At 35.0% G+C, this 20,737-nt stretch overlaps 1 protein-coding gene across 3 annotated transcripts in view; it reads right to left on the reverse strand.

Annotated features, from left to right (window-relative positions):
• Positions 1-20,737, reverse strand: part of Letm1 (Leucine zipper and EF-hand containing transmembrane protein 1) — a 163,941-nt gene that overhangs the window by 69,529 nt on the left and 73,675 nt on the right. For all 3 annotated transcript variants that reach the window (XM_090371114.1, XM_090371115.1, XM_090371116.1), the window contains 3 exons: positions 16,940-17,143; positions 4,724-4,975; positions 3,135-3,275 (listed from right to left, as the gene is read on the reverse strand). In XM_090371114.1, the coding sequence (XP_090227240.1) occupies positions 3,135-3,275; positions 4,724-4,975; positions 16,940-17,143 (597 nt within the window). The remainder of the gene's footprint in view (positions 1-3,134; positions 3,276-4,723; positions 4,976-16,939; positions 17,144-20,737) is intronic.

Raw genomic sequence — 20,737 nt, forward strand, 5'->3', positions numbered from 1 at the left:
CACGCTAATAGGTAGGTGTACATAAAAAAGTGGCAGCACAGTGTATTAAAAGTGCTAAATATACATACCTCATATAAGAATATAGTTATCCTGATCTATGATATCAAGAAATATATGTGCCGAAATGGAACTCTAGTTGATCATATGTACTAGGCAAGAATGAATACTGCTGGAGGACTATTGAGGAATAAAGAAAAAGCTTTTTCTTTATTCCTGAGTTGAGACTGTGTCTAGCTGTTTGTAGAATTTTCTGTTTATGGCTGATGTATATAGTGAAGTGATTGTACTAAACAACACCATGGAATATAAACAACCAGGCCTGAAACTCTTGGTGACTGATGTAAGGTAACCATTCTTTTACTAACTTGAGAAATTCCCTGAGAAATTTTCCTGTAATGTAAACTCAGACTTTGTGTCAGAATTTCAGAAAGGATCAAAATTGGTCGAATCAACATTTTTATTCAAAGTTATTGAAGACAAAAGTGACAGGAATTGATTTTTTAAATAATAACTTGGTAAAGCAGAACATTGCTTCAATAGTTTCATTTTTGGATAAAAGGAATCTGGGGAACTTAAATTGGCAGGCAAGATAATTCAGTTCTCAAATTTCCAATAGAAGTACGGTGGATCTAAGTATTTTTAAATGAATGTGCACCCAGTGTTTTTTCCCTTGCACCCTCAGTTTGGAAGGTATTTCATATTTTATTTCCACATACTTAGATTTTAGTCTATCTTTTCATATTAGTTGGTTTGTTGATTGAAAAGTTCTGGCATCAGGAGTTTTCTATATCTTGCTGCAGTGATTAGTTTCTGGCAATTTCTAGACTATTCTAGCCCCTGTTCCCCACGTGCTTCCTGTATATTCCATGGACATATAAAGCAAACTTCCCAGACAAAAAAAAAAAAAAAAAAAAATTTAAGTTTTTAACATTTGATCAAGAATGCATGGAGGAATTTCTGAATTTTAATATCCAAGGCAACATCCACATAATTAAATTTTTGTTATTTCTTTGTTCCCCCCCCCCCCAAAAAAATTTTAATGTCAAATCAAGAATCAATTTTTTTCATTCCAATGATGCAGAGAGGGAGCTCTCCATATCATTGGAACAGCAACATTCCAATTATGGTGGAAACCCATAAAACAATGATGGAAAATTGATGGAAAATAATTTATTGACTATATTTTTACATAATTTATTGACTATATTTTTACATAATTTATTGTAATACTTATTAAACCATTAAAAATTAAAATTTAATAAAAAATAAAAAAATTAAAAATTGGAATTTTTAATTTGTTTAAAAATTCCAATAAGCATAACCTGCATCCTTCTTTAAATCTGTGGGTTCTAGACAATATCTGACTTCAAATTTGGATTCAAGTCAATAAAATCCATGAGATGTACCATATTTCAGGAATTAAAAATAAAAACACTTAAAATCTCTTTTATTCCACTGTTATAGACTTAAATCAAACAAGTGCTAAAAGACTAGAAATATCATACACAAAAATGCATATCTGTAATTTATTTATTAATCCAGCAACAGTGCATGACATGCCAAAAAAATAATAATAAATAAATAAAAAAAATAATAAAATTAAAATTAAATTAATTCACATGTACATTACCTCTAACAGTGATGTAAATGGAAATTATTAATATTATCCCAGTATATTTTTGACTTTTGTTTTGATTTGCATTCTTGATTTTGTTTGCAGATTTAGTGTTGACTTTTACTTGCAAGCTGACTCACATATCATGTAATTGATTGCAGAAATTCAATGAAGCATGTAAAAGTGACAGGAACAAATCTGACTCAAATTAATTTTTTAAATAATATTTTTTAAAACAAAGCATATAATAAAAAACTTGAGTTTTATTTTAAATCTTATTTTAAAACTTTTAAAAATATTTTTGCCATATATGCTTAAATGATATTCTTCGGGATATCTCTACATGAATCTATATATTTATAAAATACAGGGTGGTCCATAAGTAAGAAACACATTTCATTGTTTGTAAATAACACACTATTTTAAATATATATTTTAATTAATGCTAACATAATAAAGGACATACAACTAAAAAAAAATAATAATAAACAAAAAAATTTACATCTGCTCAATATTGCCAGACTGGTCAGAGATGGACACACAGCAAAGCACAATTCCTCAGAAATGTTCTCAAATTCTTTAACCTGACTGCTGAATCTATGTGGTTATAGATAAATACTTTATCCTTTAAGCATCCCCACAAAATGTAATCACAAGGTGCTAAATCCAGAAAGCACAGTCGCCATTCAATGGAACCCTGCCAACCAATCCATCAGCCTGGGAACTTTCTGTTTAAGTATTCGCACACAACTTTTTCATAGTGAGCTGGTGCTTCATCCTGCGTAAAAAAGCAATGCTGGAAATTCATTTTGGATTGCATTATTGGAGCACAGTCTCAGGTGCTGTCATGGTTCCCCTCAAATAAAAAAAAAAAAAAATGAACACCACTTGTCCAAATTCCAACCTAGACTGTGAAAAGTGAGGACCATTTAAATCATTGTTAAAAAATAATCACAGTTATGCTTTTAACAGTTCCATTTATTTTAAATGTGGCTTCATCAGTCCTCCAAACATTGTCAACGACGTCTAGGTTTGTAGCACTCGTGGCTAAAAACCTCCCGGCAATTCCAATCTTCCATCTGGGCTGTCCTTATTCAAACTTTATTGCAACATGGGATGATAAACCTTGTTCCTTGATGATTCTATTTAAGTTTGTTTTAGTTACAAACTTTAACTTCTTTCACATTTTTTTTTATAGGCTTCTTTCAATCTCCTCTCTTACAAACTCCAAATTGTCAGATATCTATGAGATACAAGGTCTACAGGTTTTGATACATTGCACACTGGTCCCATTCCATCAAACTTCTTTACAATTTGATTTATGGTGTTTATTGTGGGGGATTTATGTCGAAAAACAAGATGTAGTTAGAGGTGCCGTTGACTGCCCTTGGTAACAAAGTGCATATTACCAAATGTGTATATGAAATTAAACAGTAAGGAGCTTGGAAGACAAATTTATTATTTGTTCACAATCTGTATACAAGACTGACTCTAGTTATGTGTAAAACTGTTAACATACCTTTACTCTTTCTTTCTCCTCTTGCAATCTTTCTTTTTCTTCTGACTTAATGGCTTCTTCTTCTTTTTTAATAATTTCAATCTTAGTTTTATTTTCCACCTTGCCTTCCTTTTCACCAATTTTAAACTTTGCTTCTGTTGCCTACAAAAAAAAAAAAAAATAGTGGAAGTTATTAATGAGATTAAGCAGTTACTTATTGTCACAAGTTGCAATAAAACTAATTTTAAGGAATTTCTTACTCAATATTGCTCTTAGCATGTTGGCTAAAAAATACTATAGAGTTCAAAAGGAAGAAACAGAAGTTATGAACTGAGACACTATGTTGTTGTGGTTGGTCGACTTCGACACATCAACTGGAATGGCTATGGCATGCTAGTTCTTATGGTAGTAGCAGACAGATTACATGACATGTATATGTATTTTGCCTGTATAATGTGACTTCACAAACCAATTAGGAGGTTGTGTGGTGAGCTGAAAAATCCAGAATAGCTCACAGGGAGTCTAATTGCACTTCTTGTGGTTATGAAGAACTTGTTAAACAGACACAGAACAATGTACAGGTGTCACGAGATGCTTTAGGATGAAATAAAGTTAAGAGAATATAAATAAACTGTCAATATAACAGTTGGTGCTGACTAGTAAACACAAAAGTCTGTAAAGCTGACAAATCAAAAACATAACGTGCAATACTCAGAGAATGTCATAAATGTTTGATTAAAATTCACTGTTGCCATGCTATATTTTTCAGCAAGAAGCTCAAAGAAAACATAAAACAAAAGAGAGTGAGTGAGTGTGCATAAGCATGTGCGTGCACACACACGTACACACACACACACTGTAGAAATGTTACCTTCCCTATGTGTTCTCATTTATTTTGTGCTTTCTGTGAATTTTCCACTATTGCAGAGTATATTTTTGCCAACTTTATAACAGTGCCACATTTTCTGACCATTGTCCACCAGTATCACTTTATCCTTCCATTATTGCCAGCCATTTCTACTCTTCCCTGTTCTGTCTCATAAGCTATAAGAAGATTCAATACTTGGTACTCTGATGAGCAAACTTATCACATGACTTAGATGAATCTGACTGCAACAAAAGGAAATATAAGTTTGTGTGTAGGATCTACTACTCTAAACAACACTTTAATGCTAAATGAAAGTTGTAGGATTTAGACACTCACCAATCTATCAGAGTAAACATGTAATAAATACAAAGTAAATTACATATAAAAATTATTCACCCACTTAAGTAACATATACACCTCCCTTTCAGGTGAATGGTCTATTAGAATAAAATCATTCTGATTGGATGGTTGCTCTGCATTTACTTCTCTTGTATCAAGACTGCTGAATTCTACCTATAATTCTTACTCTTCTAACTCTTACTTACTTTCCCAGCCTAAAGCATCTCTACTTGTTCACTGTACTAAATTTGCAAAAAAATATATTTTAAATGTTCTTTACAACCACACTGTAATAGCATCTCTATTCAAAACTTCAGTATTTTCAGTATTACTCTGTGCTGTATAATGTCTTCTTTAAATGACTATATTGAGATAATCAAGATGTAAAACAGATACCACATACCACAGCTTCAGGCAAGGAAGAGATAGTAGCTTTTAGCTGATCAAAAGCTGGTAATGTTTCTGGCAAATAAAGTGCTCGGGATAAAAGAAGTAAAGATGGTGGAATCTGCTCACTTAAACTGAGCTCTAGCCATTGGGATAACTGCAAACGAAGATGATCTTCCGGTAAACCTAATGCTCTCATGCCTCTTGCTCGACAGGCTGCCTGCAGCTCAGAAACCGTCAGACTAGTTATACCCTCTTTCTTGATCATCTAAGAAAAATCATGCATAAGATTATTTAAATGAATTAAACAATTTAATTAATCCTTACAACTGTAATGGCATGGCTCTATATATATATATAGATTATGGTAAATTTTATGTAGTTTATGATATATAACAGAGGGCGATTCAAAATTAATCATAAATGCCATGAGGTGTTTTCTCTGAAGGTTTATTAAATAAACATAAAATCAAATTTTCAACCCAATTAAAAGTGGATATGTGAAATTGTGATACACAAAGTTAGGTCAACTATTCAAAATGTTCACCACTGGCATGCATACATAAACAGAATCTATTCTTAAACAGTTTCATATAGTGGCACATAAACACCAACAATAATTTTCCATAATTCCCATTGTATTTTCTCCCACAGATCTGGCAACCACACACAAAGAAGTCCAAGGAATTTGGGAACTTGAACAGTATTCACAAGTGCTCTATTTATGAATATTACTCACTGAATTGGATACATCATTGTGGATTACCTACTGAACTGTATACAAGAGACTAGATGTGTAGTTTAGTTACATACATCATAAAATTGTTGATTTATTTAGTACACGTGAATGGATATTTCTCTCAAAATTCACTTTTGACATTTGAATATGATTTTGAACAAAAGTACTATTCAACTATAAACAAATTCAGATAGGGAATATGTCATGATGCTTCAAGAAGAACACATCAGTACAGATGAGTCCGTGTAACTAAATAACCAATATTCTGTACGCAGAGGCATGCAGTGTTACCAGCAATGTAGTTTTTAAGAATTGTGTACAGGTAGTTCTCGAATTTACAAGTTAATTCGTTCCTAGCACGCGCTCGTAAAGAAAAAAATTCGTAAAGCGGGAATTAAATCCCATAGACAATATTAAAAATAGGGGTTACGTTCTCAACAATGAAATTAGTTAGCTAATTAGTTTGTTTAAACAGTGATTGATTTATCCAAAGAAATTAAAACATAGCCTGTAAAATCAAGCAAATTATAATAATAAAGAAATTATTTATGACTTGCAAATTTTAAAGAATGTTTATTCTTCATCATCGACTAAATGCATACTCGATCACTCATTATTGGCTCGGCACTCGGTTTGTTGCACAAGTAGTCTTCTTCAGAAATGCTTCAAGAGGCATTTGTTTCCAAGATAATCTATTTTCTTTATAAATTTCAATAGATGCATAAGCATTTTTTAATGGAACGCACAAATTGCAACTAACACGATTTGCATGGAGTAACAAGTTTGCGAAGCTTAAAAACAAAAGGAATGAAGAGAAGATGCTGAAAATTTCTTTATGTTTTTCATACGATTCAAGATTTCAGTAAAGGGGAAACACATTTCACCATAATAACACAAACAACGACACAACTCCAGGTATCGGTATTTTCGCAAATGCAATAACATCGAGTTTACTACCCGTTTATAACTGCGTGCAGTAACAGAAAAGCCCAATAAACCGGAAAGTGCAAATTGTTTTTATTGTTTTATGGTTGTGATCTTCAGAAATGTGCTTTAGAAAAATGTTACAAAGGTGTTCAAAATTGGTTCTTATAACATATGATAACGATGAAAATGTAGTGCATTTTAATGATTTGAATTGGTAATTAATATAATTTGCACTATAAAACGACCTTTTAGACAGTTATATAACGAAAATTTCAACTTCCGAGATCATGGCATGAATTAACAAAAAACAATGTGTTATTAGGTTCACATTACGATATTTTTACAATATGATGGTGTTTCTGGAACGGATTAATATCGTAAAGCTGGGTACACCATATTGTATAGCTACATGCATGGTTTGAAACGCAGTATTTATGAATGTTTAACATTCATTTTTTGCAATTAATGTTCATATTTTCAATTTTATTGATACTGGATACTTTGGGAAAAAAAACTCGTAAACCCGGGAACTCGTAAAGCGACAACTGCCTGTATTTATCAAGAGAACCAAAATGACAAAATTAGCTCTTTCAATTTGGATTGTGCAAATTTTGAATCACTTGTATAAGTTTTAGTGAAAATTTTTTGACAAAGTTAGGAAGATGCACGACATCAGTAATATTATGGTTTTAGTTTCAGACTATGCATTACTTCATAGAGTAGTGTTAGCAAAATGATGCAAGAAGCAAAGCTTATTTCAACACCAAGATAACAACACAGCACCCATTCCTTCTAATAATTTGGTAAAAACTTTCTTTAAATAATTCAAACTATGAACCACTCGCTTCCAAATTAAGTGGAAATTTATTCAGCAATATTACAACCACGCTGAATGTGAATTTCTGTACATCAATTCTACAAACATTCTTTTCAATTTAAATTTCTGTGTGTCATCTGAGAAAGGGTAAACATGCCACTACAATTAGTTAAATTAAGCCTTTTAAAGCTTTATACACTTCAATTAAGTCATCACACAGATGCTTTCCTGTGACTACAATTTAAGAACCTGTTTTTCTTAGTAAGAATATCCTTTTACACCCTCAACTAACCTTGTCACCCTTCTTTGCAACCTTTTCAACAGATCTACAGTGGCAGACAAAAAAACTGCATCACCTTAAAAAAATTAACATTTGTAGTGAAACGTATATGATATTGTTTGATTACAGCCATTTTGTTTGTCACAAAGCAAAGGTATTGCATCAGACAGTAATTGCAGGGTATTGCACCAGCCATTTCTATAAATATGGCATTGGAAGGGTATACACACTCATTAGTACCCTGTTTTGCAGAGGTGTAAGCATGGCTCCATATGTTCAGTTGACACCAAGAAAAAAGTGTAGCTGTTGCTCTGTCCCAGGAAGGGCTTTCTATGCATGCTATCGCTGATAAAATAGACTGCCACTAGGCAACAGTATCCCGGGTGCTGAAATTAAAGCGTTAAACTGGTGATGTGAAGAGAAGACCTGGATCAGGCCATAAGTGAGGGACTACGCCTTCCCAAGATTGATATTTGAAACGGCTATGCCTTAATAATTGCCATGCTAGTGCTTCTGATCTAAAACTGGACTTTGAGATGGCCTCTGGTGTTGAAACAAGTGCACAAACTATCCAAAGACAGCTTTCGGAATGTGGTCTGCATGCCTATTGGCCCAAGAAGACTTTGCTGACTCAACAAATGAGAAAGAAGCAACTTGCTTGTGCTAAAATGTATGCTTGAACACCGTCATCTTTTCTGACGAATTCAACCTGCATGGCTCGGATGAGAAGCGATATGTCAGAAGACGAAAATCAGAGGCATACCATCCTGACTGCATAATGCCAACTGTGAAGTTTCCTGCCGATCAGATGGCCTGGGGATGCATAATAAGCAAAGGGGTGGGACGAATTAAGTTTATTAATGGAACGGTGAATGCAGAAACCTACTTATCTTGGAGGAGTGCCTGAAACCCGCTATTAGGGATCAACCACTGACGTCCAAAACTGCATTTTTCAAAAGGACTCAGCACTTTGCCACACAGCAAAATTGGTAAGTTTTATGCTATTTAAATATAATGATGAGTTTGTCTTCTTGTCTCACAAGGCTTAAAACATACTTACACTAATGTTTTCCCTCGTTTTTCTCTCTTAAGGTGAAGTCATACCTCAGAAATGCTGGCACTATGATGGCCTGGACTGGCAAACAGTCCAGATTTGAACCGTATTAAAAATTGCTGGTACATAATATTGTCTAAAATTGCTCAGAAGAAGCCAACAAGTAAGATTCAGCTGCAGGAGAGCATTGTAAGGGTGTGGTACCACGAAATTGGGCAACTGTATATCCAGAAGTTGATTAACGCTATGCCAAATCGTTTCAAGGCTGTAATTGCAGCTCGAGGAACAACAACAAAATATTGAGGTCTTATTTTGCTGATTTACAGTATATAATACTATTATGTTAACTTGTAATTTCAATTTGTACACATAAATGCAATAAAATGTATGTTTGGTTGTCGTGATTGCCATTTGCATGATTTCTCATATTTTCATTAATTACGCATTTTACCCTTTGGGAGGATATTTATGGCAATTAGGTATATCAGGTGGAGTCTTTTTATTGGATTTCATTCACAGAGATATATATATATATCCCATCTAACAAAGGCATTTCAAACATTTCTGCAACCCAATGAAGCACAAAACACATTATTCGCAAAATTCACAAGTGATGCAGTTTTTTTGTCTGCCACTCTATGTTGTTCTTAAAATAACGTTTCCAGACCTATATACAGTATCACAGATATGGCAAACCATTGCTTTATACAAGCACTTGCCAGCAAGGTTCCTGTATATTATTGACAGAACCTAATGAGCCATTCTGGCAAACCTGTCTGCACGGCTCAGAGAACTGCATCAGATGGTGAAATTATGCTTAAATCTTATCAATCACCATGGGTTAGATGCAAACCAGTAAGATTCAGCTGCAGGAGAGCATTGTAAGGGTGTGGTACCACGAAATTGGGCAACTGTATATCCAGAAGTTGATTAACGACTATGCCAGATCGTTTCAAGGCTGTAATTGCAGCTCGAGGAATAATAATTTTAAACCGAGGAATAATCAATGTTAAACCTTGATTGCCATTTTTCAACAAACTTGCCAAGTTTATCTAGCTCTCTCTCGCAGGGTTGTTAATGACAGATTACTGTCATTAACAACCCTGTCCACTTTTGTATGATCAGCAAACTTAGACATCAGTGGAGTCCCCCAGGGTTTGGTGTTGGGCCCACTGTTGTTTTATATATTTAACAATGATATTGATGAAAGTATATCAGGCTTAATGTCGAAGTTTGCAGATGATACAAAGGTTTTGCAGTGTTGTTCATGACAGTAATGGCAGTGTGCTACTGCAGCAGGATTTGGAAAATTGGGCCGACGGGCTGAGAAGTGGCAACTGAAGTTTAATATTGACAAAAGCAAAGTACTGCATATTGGGTAGAAGTAACCCCAGAGAAACGTACCATGTGGTACTACACTTAGTGGCAGAAAATGAAAAAGACCTGGGAATAATTGTGCAGTCAGCTATGAAATTTTCTGAGGTGCAGACAGACTGCCAGAGCAGGTCATGGGGTATTGTCAATGATATACAGGAATTTTGCTAGCAGGGAAAAGGAGGTGATTATCCCTTTGTATAAGACAATGATCAAGCCACGCCTTGAGTGCTGTGTACAGGTCTAGAGGCCTCATTTTAGGAAGGATGTAGAGTTGCTTGAGTGTGTACAGAAAGGGCAACAAGATTAGTCTGGGGAATGAAGGGGTTCTCTTATCAAGAAAGGTTTAAATTCAAAAATTGCAGCGTCTGGAGACTAGGCACGCAAGGTGATCTGATTGAGGTGTATAAGGCCTTGAATGTGTTGAGCATGTTGAATTCTGATGGGATTCTTCCGCTTGCTCAGATTATGAACATTATGAACCTGAGGAGGCATAAATTCAAATTGAGAAAAGACAGTTGTAGAATAGATGTGCGGAAATTTGCCTTTAGCCAGCAGGTGGTTAATTGCTGGAACAAACTTCTATCTGTCGTGGAAGTTGATAGCTTAAATAAATTCAAGGAGGAACTGGACAAACTTTTAGAGGGAATGGATGTGTGAAATTGTTTTTTTTTTCTTGCATCACATGCCTCCATTACTACTACTATTAAATTGTTACATCAATATCATTAAAAACAGTGAGGAGCCCAACACCAACCCTTGTGGTAACTGAGCTAATAGTATTAGTCTATGAACAGCTCTTGCCATTTATAACTATTGTCTTTCAGTCTGAAAGACAATAGTTATAAATTTCTGACAATAGTTATAAATGTCATCATTTTCAATTATTATTAAATTTGTTTTTCCAGTGTACTGTCATTCATTTATACTTCATATAAAACAATCTGAAAAAATAATCAATGCTTATATTTATTAGTTAACAGGCAGTGATGTGTGTGCGCACGTGCATGCATTTCCTCTCCTTCTCAAGTCCAAACCGGTTTTCCACTATACTGCCACCCATTCAAACTTCATGTAAATGATCTAAAAAACTAAGTGGGTGTTTACTGATGTTTATATTCAATTGTTAATGGTAAATGGCATTGTATTTTTTAGTGTAGAACTCACAAAGTAACTTACACTCTGTGCTAGAGTGAAATTTTGTTATTGATCTTGATGGCATTTAGACATGCCATCAAGATTGACAGCAAAATTAAGAAATCGTTAGATCTTTCTGAAGAAATTGGAGGAGGAAAAAAAGGAAAAACTCTTACAAATAAGATAGTTTCCAATGTTCCATACGGTGTGACTGAGTTTAGGTTTCACTAAATAAACTAAAGATTTTTGGAGTTATTATTAACATGGGACTAAATGAAAAAAAAACTGATATAAAGAAATATTGATCTAAAGAATGGACAGACAGAATTAAATTTTTCAAGAATGTATTTAGCAGGAAGAGAATTCTGTAGATATCTTAGATGTTGTGTCTCTGCCCATCTACAAAAGGACAGACAAGAAATTCAAAGTAGGGGCTTTAAAGTAAAAAACATTGTCAATTATCCAGATGGAAGGTTTTGTGAATATTTTCTTCCAGGAAGAAATATTGCATTAGAGCTTTCAAACTGTTTTGTCATTCTGTTTTATATATTGGTTCACGTAAACCCAAAAATAAATAACCTTTCAACATCGCATTTCAACTAGTCATTTGCTTGATTGATAGAGCTGGATAGCAAGTGGAAGGCTGTAAAAATAATACTGGACTGCAAAGGGTTAATTTCAATTAATGAAATTAAATTTATAAAAATTGGAGAAGTTAAATTTACAACAAATTAAGGAAAACAAAAATTTGTTTACCAGACACTTCATCTTAATCCTCTTTATCTAATCCACTTGAGCTAACTTAAAACAGGTCTGCTCTCTGTAACTGCCCATTTTATTATTATATTTTATTTTATTTGTTGAAAATAACTCTGAATATATTTTGAACAGTTTGTTGCTACATTAAAAGCAGCATGAAACTTTTAACAGTGATGTGCTTTCAAATAGATAAAACAAATTATGTTATACTGCAGAACAAAAGATAAGCAGAAACTGGGAGCTTGTTCTGCCTGTTTTCAATGTCAGTTCATTCACTGGTAGTGACCCACCAATGGGTACTGGCAATTTCTGATTGATATTACCTCTAATTACTCATTACCACATGATGCTAAACAAAACAAGGAACATGCAATAAAGTGAGTGGACACCTATGAGTCACATTATCCATTACATCAAGGTGATTCAACTGGAGCTGAGTAGGAACTACAGTAGCAGCATCAAAGTAATTTTTTCTTTATAGAACTGTAATCATGAATATGTAGATAAATTGTCATATAGAAATAATTAACTATTGTAATTATAATTACGTAATATTGAAAACTAAGACATTTTAACAAGTTAATCTTAATGTAAATAGAATTCTGCAAAATTAATCTACCCTACCACATGACATATTTCTTAAACAAAAGCTTTTTTTTATTCCTTATACCTCAAAACAAACCTAAAAGTGTTGAGCTTGAAACATCATAATCAAAAATAAGTGAGATGTCAAGTAGTTAAAAGTACAAATTCAATTTATTTACTCATTAGCTTACTGAAGTGTAACCAAATTCTACTCTGTACCCAATAAATTTTCAATTTAAGTTCCAACTCTGTGTGAAGTTAAGTCAAACCATTCAAAGTAATAATTACCTACTATTCAAAATAATAATTATCTAGACTTCAATTTCCCATTCCATATGTCTCTCAAACAACACTTAAAACAGTCGTGTTACTATTCTTTGCTAGTTGCTTCCCCACAATCCGAAAATTCTGTTTTCCCGAGTGACTGCATTAAATTATTAAGTTTCTTTCTACAGATCCCAAAGTGGAATACATTTATATCTTGCTTAATGAAAGGATTACGTTCAGTGAAAGCAGGTTGCTAAATATAAATGAGGCCAAGCGAACGACAATTATCCACATATTCACATATTAAAATAACAGATGTGTTTCTTGGGTGGAAAAAAAAAATAAATAATAATAATACACTGTAAATTTTAAATATAACAGTTATTAGAAAATAAAATGGCCTCCGTAGCCAAGTGGTCAGGAGTACGAGTGCAGTAGCACATGCTCTTTGAGTAGACTGGGGTTCAAGCCCCTGACTGCCAAATACGGTCGATATGCCAACCCACACTGGACCAGCGTGGCAGATTATGGTCCATTTCCCTCAGCATGAATTGTTGAGGAGGCTTCCATCCTGCAGTGGGTTGATGATGGCTGCAATTTACTTTTACCTTTTTAATGCAGTATTAATGAAAGAAGCAGACATATATCTAGTTTGTTAATGATTAAAAGATTCAAATAAATCTTGAACTATCTTAAGAGAAATATTGGACCATTCTTCATGGAGGAACGTTTCAAGCTCCTTGAGTGATAAAGGTTGAAAAAAATCTGCCTCTCATTCTCCTCTTCAAATATGCTCACAGTGGCTAAATAACATTTAAATCTGGTGATTGTACAGGCCACAGGAAATGCTTAGCCTCAGTTTCATGCTACTCAAACCAAGATTGGACATCTGATTCGGCATACTGGAGCATTGTTGTCTTCAAAGATGGCACTGTTATTGTGAAAAGATGTTGTACCATGGTCATTCAGAATACCAAGGTAATTAGTGGCAGTAATTTGCCCATTCAGGGTGATGATTGCAATCTGGCAAGTACTACTACTTCCTTTCTATTGCCTTTTAGGCTTGATGGCCACTGCTTGTGATCATTTTTAATCTGGAAGAGCTTATTGCTTTTTGCCGCTGCAAAATGGATAGTCAATAGCAATGGATAGTGTTATGTATGATGTGTTTGAAATCAAAGTATCTGGATGTCTGATGTTATGTGACTAGGGATAAATTTCAGTTGTATGAAGTTATCACTGAACTGTTTTACTGGAAAGTGGATTCTCACATTAAGTCCTACAGTTATTTTTGAGGCAACTGTTTTATGTTTTTTGGGTTACAATTCTTCTTGTCCAGCAGTCTCTTTCAGTCAGGTTTGAAACACAATTATGCCACAATTTATCCTATCAAATTTTGTTTCTCCACCCTTGATGAATGCAGACATAACTTTCAATGCAGTTGCTACGGATACATTAAACAAATCAGCAGTTTCAGTCACCAATGTCCCTGCTAATCATGCACCAACAATTTTCACTCTCTGAAATCTAGACAGGTCAATCATTTTCTTTGTGTAACTTTATATATCACCTTTAAAAAAACATCACATTTTTTCATCTTTCCTTTACAATACTACCTGCAAGAAACAAAAATATATCTATATCACTGCATGTTCATAAATACGTCATACAGCCATTACAAAAACTACTACTTCCGTATCAGGTATTTTTTCATATTTTATCCACTCCCTGTAAAAACTTAATAACAAGAGGGTCTTCTCTTCATACAATTGCCAGTCATATTCTTTTTTTTTTTTTTTTTTTGTCTCTGTTAACTCTGCTATTTCTTTGTGTGTCTTTATCTTTCTCAGCAAAAATACCAACTGCAGATATGTTCCTGGCTGTTATTAATTTTGTGACTCCAACATTAGCACTATCAATTTTATCTTGCATTATTTGGTTTTCAAATTCAAGAAGTTCCTCGACAGTAAAATCTTCATTGTGCAATTCATGTAAACCAATCACATCAGTCTGCTCAACATTATTTGTATATCTGCAGTGCCGCTCCTAATTTTGGGTACAATAAGGTCACAGTTTTCTATACACTCCAGTCATATTTGGTTTAATGACCATTTAGACCCATTTTAAAAGGGAATATTAAAGTGAAATCAATAAGCAATCGAGTGGTAAGGTGTCAGACTACAAGAGCACATGCTCTTTGTGTGGACCACAGTTTAAGCCCGTGACTGCTATATACAATTAATGATTGTATTCATGATTTATTGTAAACTCCTCTAACCTGGTTGTTGGACCAGAGTATAAACAAGAAAATTTTTTTTAATGAATCAAGTAAACAGAGAAAAAGTAAAAATACTTTTTATACTTGTGAAATGCTTCGGTTTGGCAGAAAAAGTAGCAATTATTTGTTTCTACTGCTTAGAGTGCTATAATTTTGCAATAGCAAAGTGATGGATGTCAGCTTGACTGATAATTTATAACCAACATTATAACAAAATGCTATTAAACAAGTATATCTTGATTATAGACACTTTATACACATCAATCAACATTTATGAATTTTAAGTATCAAAAATATATTAGATCAAGCTCCCCAGGTGGGAGGGGTGACCCTGGGCTCCCCCTTGACACCCCTCTTTTCCCTCTGGTGGAGCAGTAGTCTGCCTACTGCATGCTGAGCAGTTTCCCTGAGAGTGATGGAGCTCATAAGTGGCTTAACAAATCAAATCACACTGAAAAGAGATAATTATCATAAATATATGATAGTGAGTCTGCAATACTGAAAGGGCAAATTTTCAAGTGACACAAATAATTTTGTGAAGGAAGAAAAAATATTATGATAATAATTGACCTGGCTGGCTGATGACAGTGAAAACTAATGAAAATTATGGAAAAGTGCAGTAACTTGTTTTTACTAATCAAACAATGACTATCAGAATGGTAGCAGAATAATTGGCATAGATAAAATGGGATGAATAAAAAAAAGTGTTTACAAATTCAGTTATATATAATTTGTACAACATTACACAGGTAATGAACACATGATGAACTAGTATAATACTATAATGTTTCCAGTGTTATACCACACATTTTAATGAACAGTCCATTTGTTAAAGGCTGCAGCATAACAACCAAAACACAATGGAATTGTACTAGTTTTTTGTATTTTACTTTATTATTTAACCTAATTATTTAACTTAGTGTTGCTTTTTTTGGATATTCTAATTGTGCAAGATAGTTTAAAACAGTGCATCTTAATATTAACCAACACAGTATTTGGTGTTTTCTCTCATATTCGAGTCGCCAAATTTTAGTCTTCAATCTTGAAGTTCTGCACAAAAAAAAAAAAAAAAAAAAAGATGGTGCTAAAAATTTGACTCACGAGTAATGACTGAGGTAAGAAAAATAATTATCTCCAGAATGTCTATACAACCTATAGAAATAGGTTGTATAGACATTCTGGACAAAATTCCAGCAAAACCAAACTTTCTAGATAACACCATCTGTCGGTGAAGGATAACATGAATAGTTCAGTACTGAGATGGGCAAAGCAAACAGTGGAAGACAGAGTTTTCCAAAATAAAAAAAAGCAAGCATAAGCAAATCAAAACCAAAGTCCATGCTCATTGTTTTCTTAATTGAGATAGATAGATAGATAGATAGAGATAGAGAGAGAGATAGACAGAACTGTCCATTTAGAATTCAATCCCCAAGGAACTGTCAATTAGGCATTTTACCTTCAGGTTTTAAAGCATTTTGAAGGAAAAGAGGTTGTGGAAAGGATTCAAACTATGAGAAGTGAGTGTCAAATTACAATGCACCAGGTCACACTGCATTAACAGTGGGAGAAATTTCTGATGGGGAAAAACAAGAATCTTTTAGATGGAGCATCCTCTCCACACTACAGATTTGTCTCCATATGACTTCTTTCTATAAAAGTGTGAAAACTGTGCTAGAAGGGATGGAAAATGAGTCTCAGGAGGAAGTCCATATGTTGAGGTAACACAAACTGCTATTAGTAAATGAATTTACCAGAAATGCTTTCAATTGTGCAGAAAAGAATGGCTTCATGTATAGCTGTCGAAGGAAATATTCTGAAGGATGGCAAAAGCAAATTAATTGGTAGAAAGGTCAATTTTAACTTACATACAAAATAACTCCTGGAACTTTCTAGCCACACTTTGTATATTTCCAGAGCATACAGTATGTATAGGCATGCTTATTAAGTGACTCTAACAGCCTTAACAATAATTCAGTGGGTTATAAATACCAAATTCATAACTTCTGTGAACAAACCTGGTCATCAGCCTTAAGAGTACGCAGCCTCATCCTCAGTTGAAATCGTAAAAAATTGTTGGTTCCTATAGGCTGAAGTTCAAGTAGGCGACAGAGGGCAATTAACTGTTGACGGGAAAGGCTGTCTAATGTGATTTCATCCTCAAAGAGTTTAGAAAACTTTAATATATCTTCATTAGTAGCTTGATGCCCTGATGTTCTAATCTGCATATATAAAACATACACCATAAATAGTAAAACAAATATACACATAATTAAACAATATACAGGGTGTTCAAAAAGGAATGGTGAGCTTTGGGTAGGAAGCTGTATCTTAAATAAGAAAATAAAATAAAAACAGTAAATTTTGAATGTTTTCATTCCCCCACTCAAACAGTTAAGGACATCAAGGACGGCAGTTAAGTGTCACGACATCCATTTCTATTCAGCTTCTAATCAATCATGTTTACTCCAAAAGAAAATGTGCATTGTGTTTTGTTGCTAGCTGATCAGAAATCAGTTGTTACTGTGCAATGTACATTTAGAAGTGAATTTAATAATGGCACTCCACATGACAATAACATCAGAAGATGGTTACATCAGTTTGAGGAACTAATGACATCAACTAAGAACAATGGATGAAGTTGTGGAAGGCATCAGGCAAACTTGCACTCACAGCCCAGAGAAATCAGTTTGCCGTCGTAGTTTACAATTACAAGTTCCAAAATCAATGATGCATTACATAAACAACTTAGACTGCATGCATACAAAATCCAACTTTTGCACCAGATTCTGCATTATGAAAAGCCACAGCAAGTTGAATACGCAAATTTTCTGTTATACAGCCAGGCCTCACATAGCGCGAGTTCGAGTAACGCTATTATGGTAGAGTGGAGTGGAGGAGAAATTGTTCAAGATAAATACAAGAAAGGCACCTGGGGTGGATGGGATCTATCCAGTTATATTAAAGGAGGCAGCAAAGGAAGTAAGCAAACCCTTAGCCGTAATTATTAGAGCTTCCTTGGACTCAGGGGAAGTACCCATGGACTGGAGATGTGCAAATGTGACCCCAATTCACAAAGGAGGATCAAAGGGCAACACAAGTAATTATAGACCCGTTAGTTTAACTTCTGTTCCCGGAAAATTAATGGAGGCACTGGTTAAAGAAGCACTGCAGGATCATCTAGACAAGACCTCAGACACAGCGTGGTTTTGTTAAGAGAAAGTCTTGCCTGACCAATTTGATTGGATACTATGATGCAGTCACAAAATAACTGCATGCAGGGAATAACTTTGATATCATATACGTGGATCTTAGAAAGGCTTTTGATACTGTTGCACATGGAAGACTGCTGCAGAAATTGGAGCAGTGTGGCATTGGAGGCAAATTGCTGCTATGGATAAAGGGGTGGTTGAGGGGGAGAAGACAGAGAGTGGTAATCAATGGACACTGCTCATCGTGGACTAATGTTATTAGTGGAGTCCCTCAGGGTTCAATATTGGGTCCATTATTGTTTTCTGTATTTATAAATGATATTGATGATGGTATACCAAGTTTGCAGACAATACGAAGGTTGGCAGGGTGGTCAAGGACACTACTGACACTATGCTACTGCAACAGGATCTGGAAAGGTTGAGCAGATGGGCTGAGAGGTGGCAAATGAAGTTTAACATTGACAAATGTAAAGTACTACATATGGGAAACAGCAACCCCAGAGCAACGTATCAACTTTGTGGTACTACACTGACAGTGGTAGAGAATGAAAGGGACCTGGGGGTGGTTGTGCAGGCAGATATTAAGTTTTCTGAGCAGTGCAGACGGGCTGCAAGAGTAGCTCATGGTGTATTGTCAATGATATATAGGAATTTTACTAGCAGGGATAAGGAGGTGATTATTCTGTTGTATAAGGCAATGGTCAGGCCACACCTAGAGTACTGTATACAGGTCTGGAGGCCTCATTTTAAGAAAGATGTAAAACTGTTGGAACGAGTACAGAGAAGGGCAATAAGATTAGTGAATGAAACAAAGGGTTGCTCTCACAAAGAAAGGCTTAAGTTTTGCAAATTACAGTGTCTGGAGACTAGGCACCGGCGAGGTGATCTGATAGAGGTGTCTAAAGCCTTGAATGGTTTGAGCATGCTCAATGCCGATGGGGATTCTTCCTCTTGCTCAGAATAATCACCTGAGAGGGAATAAATTCAAATTGAGAAAAGACAGATGTAGGGTAGATGTGTGGAAATTTGCCTTTAGCCAGCGGGTGGTTGGTTGGTGGAACAAACTTCCATCCCTTGTCGTGGAGGTTGCTAGCCTGAATAAGTTTAAGGCTCAGCTGGACAGGTATTTTGAACGAACAGAGGGTGAAGTGGAAGTGGTTATTTTTTATTTATTTATTTTATTTATTTTTTTTTTTTTTGGCTGATGCTGCATAAGTTTGCTTTCTTGCATCAAATGCCTCTACTAATGCTAATGCTAATTTGAAAAAATTACCGTATTTCCCCATGTATAAGACGCACTTTTTTTCGAAAAATTTGGGGTCTAAAAACTGGGTGCGTCTTATACAGTGGTTGTAGATTTTTTTACTTGCATTTCCCGCTTTTTCGCGCTTGTTGTCTTTACGCTCATTGTTTTGCACTTGTTACCAGTATATTAGGTTACGTTTTGCCACATTCTGGCCAGAAATGACTCAGAAAAGATTTCATACAGTGCTGAATTCAAGTTAAAAGCGATCCAGTTTGCAAAAGTGAATGGAAATCTTGCTGCTGATCGTAAGTTTGGTCCTCCTCCAACTTAGAAAACAATCGGAGACTGGCTACGGGAAGAAGAAACCCTACTGAAAAAATGCCACGGCAGAAGAAGGCCATTAGAGGCAAGTCAGCAAAATGGCCTGATTTAGAGACGGAATTGAAGATATGGATTGAGGAGCAAAGGGCAATTGGAATTCCTGTGTCCACAAAGATGGTTCAGCATGAGGCAAGAATTGCTGATGAAAAAGAAGTTACTGATTTCAAAGGAGGATACAACTGGTGCTTTAGGTTCATGAAACGGAATGGACTAAGCATGCGTACATGCACCAGACTTGCCCAAAAGATGCCTGAAAGCTATAAGCAGAAGGTCCTTGAATTTCATCGATTTGTCATTCAATGTCGGAAGACACATCAGTTTGAGTTGGGACAGATTGCAAATATGGACCAAGTCCCCCTTCAATTTGATGTCCCAAGTAACCGAACTGTTGATAAGAAGGGAATGAAAACTGTAACTGTGAAGACAAGTGGACATGAAAAGAGCCATTATATAGTTGTTCTAGCTTGTTGTGCCGACGAACAAGCTGCCTCCTATGCTGATTTTCAAACGCAAAGCAATGCCAAAAGAAGACATTCTCGAGGAGTGATTGTCCGCGTTCATGACAAGGGTTGGATGATCAGGATTGGATGAAGATCTGGTTTGAGAAAGTTTGGAGCAGGAGACTAGGTGGGCTCTTATGCAACCTGCTCTATTGGTGCTTGATCAGTTCAGGGCACACATAACAAAAAATACAAAAAAGATTGCTGCAGAGCGAAAAACAAAACTTGTCGTCATAGCTGGAGGCTTGACATCCCAGCTCCAACCACTTGATGTCAGCATTAACAAACCCTTCAAAACTGCCACGAGAGACGAATGGAATCAATGGATGAAGTCTTCTGGGGACAATTTTACACCAGCAGGAAGAGTGAAGAAACTAACTATAGGAGAAGTTTGTACCTGGGTGAAAAGATCCTGGTGAAAAGATAATATCAAGATTGAGTCTCACTGTCAAGTCATTTAAGAAGAGTGGCATTTCA

This window comes from Mastigoproctus giganteus, chromosome 4, assembly GCF_048544385.1.
Source record: "Mastigoproctus giganteus isolate SK-2022 chromosome 4, ASM4854438v1, whole genome shotgun sequence".
Lineage (NCBI taxonomy): Eukaryota > Metazoa > Arthropoda > Arachnida > Uropygi > Thelyphonidae > Mastigoproctus > Mastigoproctus giganteus.